The sequence below is a fragment of the Cynoglossus semilaevis genome, chromosome 7 (assembly GCF_000523025.1).
Source record: "Cynoglossus semilaevis isolate Cse_v1.0 chromosome 7, Cse_v1.0, whole genome shotgun sequence".
NCBI classification, from domain to species: domain Eukaryota; kingdom Metazoa; phylum Chordata; class Actinopteri; order Pleuronectiformes; family Cynoglossidae; genus Cynoglossus; species Cynoglossus semilaevis.
In genome coordinates, this window is record NC_024313.1 from 12,418,410 (window position 1) to 12,422,605 (window position 4,196).

At 41.2% G+C, this 4,196-nt stretch overlaps 1 protein-coding gene across 1 annotated transcript in view; it reads left to right on the top strand.

The window, feature by feature from the left end:
• Window positions 1-4,196, top strand: part of slc24a4b (solute carrier family 24 member 4b) — a 31,679-nt gene that overhangs the window by 20,526 nt on the left and 6,957 nt on the right. Inside the window, exons 7-10 of the mRNA XM_025057062.1 lie at window positions 57-82; window positions 214-267; window positions 1,951-2,102; window positions 4,051-4,185. Of these exons, the coding sequence (XP_024912830.1) occupies window positions 57-82; window positions 214-267; window positions 1,951-2,102; window positions 4,051-4,185 (367 nt within the window). The remainder of the gene's footprint in view (window positions 1-56; window positions 83-213; window positions 268-1,950; window positions 2,103-4,050; window positions 4,186-4,196) is intronic.

Here is a 4,196-nt window from a genome sequence, read left to right on the forward strand (position 1 = left end):
TGACAGACATCAAACCTATAATTTCAAACCTGTAATTTATTGTTTGTTTTTTTCAGTTCATCTATGATGGAGTGATTTATTGGTAAGGCCATCGTCGATTCATGTTAAAGACCCCTGTCTGATACTGAGAGTCGACCCAACAACTGTTCTTGTACAAACCTTCATTTGTCCCTGTGTCTTTTGTGTCTTTTGTGTCTTTTGTGTCGTCTTCAGGTGGGAGAGTCTGGTGTTGGTGCTCATGTACGCTGGATATATTCTGGTCATGAAGTAAGTTTCACACTTGATCAACTGATCCTGTATCTTCAACACTTCTGTTACTCTGCTACTGTGAGAATGTGATTTATGCTGCAAACAGAAGAAAATAAACCGTGTTGTTGAAATATGAACAGAAACAGAACAACCATAACAACAATTAAAAAAAGATCATATAAATAATACTAGGAAATACTACAAAACACTACTTTCTTTATAGTTATTTAGGTTAAACCACAGGTCATTTTACTCTTTATTATCATTCTCTTTTAGTGTCTCTTTAACCATGTAAAACTGATCCAGTTCATTACGGTGGAACGCATCTTTAATTCAACAAAATTTAGTGTTTAATTGGCCAAGTTGTAACTTCTGTACTTGCTTCTCAATGTCGTTAAAACTTTAAATACTAATAAAATAATGTGCCGACATAATTGTCTTCAAATGTTCAATGTGTAAATGTAAATATATTCAATAATGTGAGGTAATTAGAAAAGGGTGTTTTTTATTGGTCGACTGGGTGATGTTAAATTTTTATTACAGTTATTCTGAAAGGAATTAACAAGAAGATATTTTTCTGTCACATCACATTAAAATTCTAACACAGCCAACTATGTAAGACCAGCCATGTCCTCCCGTGCCACCGGCTGCTGATCTGTGTAGCACGACGCAGCAGCAGTGGCAGTACTCTCTCTCTCTCTGCCTCTCTCTCTGCCATTAGAGTTTAATCTCTCTCCCTCTGCAGCAGCTGAGATCACAGGCTTACCCAGATCACTCCACTCCGCCCTCGTCTGTTTGGGAGAAAGTGGTTTCTGTAGGAAACCAGACCAGTGTCAGGTCTCCGTCCTCTCCTAAAAATACCTGCTCACCCCTGTGGGTGGTGTGTGTGTGTCTCCCCACCAGTGATCTGAGGTGACCTTCACTTAGTTTGGCTTTTTCTTTCAAAAGTCACACAGTCAAACTTTGAAATGACAACAATCTGCTGCAGGAATAACTTCTCATATAAATAAAATCAGGAAATCAGTCTCACGGTGCAGGGACGACGTAAACATCATCAGTGTGTAGTACACATAGTACTAGGAATAGTACTAGGAATTACTGATCACATGACACCGACACACCTGTGGTGTAGGCCCGCTCCTCTGTTTGAGAAGCACTGACGCAGCCCACGGGCTGCTCTTTGAATGGGTCAGTCGTGAGTCGTCGTGGTGCGTTCAGGATCCCAGTGGAGTTGAGGACAAAAACAGGGAGGGAGATTTGAAACCACTGCACAGCTCCTCTGATGTTCCACATTATGTTCAAAGCACCGGCTGCAGCAGCAGCTTCCTGAATTTCTGATCAGCTTCGTCTGTGAAGCTCACGGATGAAAAAAAAAAAAAAAGCCTGTGATTTACTCCAGTCGTCATTTAGGACTTTTTTTAAATTCTGCTCCAACACCAAACAATTCCAGTCATTTCTGTTGGCTGTGATAGCACTGGTGCTGATGCAGTGTGTGTGTGTGTGTAGAAAGTGGGCCGCCTCCCCCGTAAACTCGACATGTCAGCACTTTTTCTTGTTTTGGCTATTATTCCAAACCAGTTCAAAGTCTTTCATCCCGCCTCAGTTGTAAACATGTTTTTTTTTTGCCTCCCTCGTCTCACCCGTCCTTTTCACTCCACTATGTCTAACGTAGCCGGGGATTATGTTCCGTCTGTTTACCAGATTCAACTCCAGCATGCAGCGGTTTTTCATGGGGAAGTCCAGCAAGAACGTGGCCAACGGCAACGCGGCGGCCAGCAGTGAGATGGAGGACGGTAATACTAGTTATGACTGTGATTTGGAAGATGACCAGTCAGTGCCGTTACTGTCGGCAGGTAAGGTTAACCAGACAGGCTGGACCATCAGAACTCTTCTCTGCTGCTGATTGACTTTCCTGAGCTGTGAGAGTTTCTCTCTCTGTCGGTGTTTCTTTCTCTCAGTTTGCAGCTTCGACTCTTTTCTGCCTAACTGATGTCAGCGTCTGTAGATTTCATTTACACATACAGTCTATTTTAACATCCAACCAATTGGATGATAATTAATCATTAATTAATAACTAATTCAATATTTTCCTACGTCACTTGTTTTTCTAAAACCTGCTGGACTAATTCAATATTCTCCTACGTCACTTGTTTTTCTAAAACCTTGACTGACTTGAATGTCTGTGATTGGCTAACATTTTGGACCTTAAAATCTATTTCTTGATTTTTCTACATTAAAAAAAACGCTCTCTATTTGTCTCTAACCCAGGAGCAGAAACTAACTCTTCACACCTGTGCTGCCTCAGTGTTAACATGCCTGTCTGTTTAGCCTTACTAAACTTGTCCTGCTTTACTGTCAACAGTGTCGTGCTGCCGCCGCGCGCACTTCTTTCTGCTTACTTCTCTCCTGCTGCCAACCTCTGGGGCGTGGACCCGCTCGGTCCTGAAGTGGTGATGAATTCCAGGAGAGGAAATGTTTACAGCAGCTCTGTTTACACTGTTAATTTTCCATGCGTTTCCTGTTTGCATAATAACTCACATTAATGTACTGCAGATGGTTTTAATGTCTGCTCCCTCTAGGGGGTGTTGTGAGTAAAGTAAATGAGGAGGCCAGTAATATTTTAATTTATTCTTTAAAAAGAAGCGATGGTGAGTTTGATGTCAGGGCGAGGGAACGTCGTACATTATTTTAACGTTAGAAAAACTTCAAAGCTGCTCCGGAGTATGAGAGAATTTCTAAGCACAAAGTAGAAAATCCTGTGAGGACCACGAGTCCTGCAGGGGCTTTCTGCCCCGCGTTTGTCTCATAAAATTGGTATGAAGTTAAATACACAGCTCAATGTGAAAGGAGGACCCCTGTTGGTCAGGAAAGAAATTACATTCCTTAATATAGTGGGTAAGTAGGGTGTGGGGTTGAAATATTAGTGCCAACGCTGCAGCATTGAGCTTCATTTATTTCTTATTTACTTATTCAGTCCAACTCTACCTTTAATAATAGAACAAATATATGACACGGAATTTTGTTTTGCGTTGTTTCCATAAATAGTTGCAAAATGACCTGAAAAAAAAAATGGAATACTTGCAGTCTGGAACTTGCAAACTTTAAATTTCTGCAAAGTAGGAAAAACTTACAAAGAAATTAAAAATGTAAATGGGACATAGAGGACATAATGCCCTAATCTTAATTAACCTAAATATAAGACGTGCAGTGCTTGAAACTCCAAGTTAATGATGACCCTTTGGAATTGGTTTTCCTGGATAAATAATGCTTATTTGTCCTCCATTACTTTTAATCAGAATTGATCAGTGGATTTCTGTTGAGGCAGCAAGTGATAGGAGAGAGAATTAACAGAAGCTGCAGAGGAGCTCTAGGCCGAAAACACTTAGGCATTGATTTAACACATGTTTTTGTATTATTTATACAGATTTTATATGGATTTTAATTTTTTGCAAAGTGTCAATTTTCAGTTTAAACTCTTGTCATGAAAATCCTGAGGGTCCATTTATTCTCGGTAAAAATCTGTAGAACTGACGAGTAAAAATGGACCCTTCACACGTCTCTCTTCATGCCCTCGTCTCTTTAACAGCAGCTCCATTCATCTGGTTAGCTTTTAATTTGCCCTTTAGCTATTGGAAGTAAAATTGATTCACGACTCGCTTCATCATCATCACATTTACAAACCAGCACTTTGACGAAGAACTTCAGCAGCCGCGCAGCTCTTAAATGACGATAAAATGAATCAAACTACTGCCGTTCTGTGTTCTGTGCTCGTGTGACAAGTTCTCCCTCCACCTCCACCAGTGAAACCCACCAAAACTTACAGTCGTGGCTCGGTGGTGATGGTGGACGAAATCATGAACGCCAGCCCGTCCAAGTTCAGGTTTCCGGAGGCTGGGCTTCGCGTCATGGTCACCAGCCACTTTGGACCCAAGACCCGCCTGCGACTG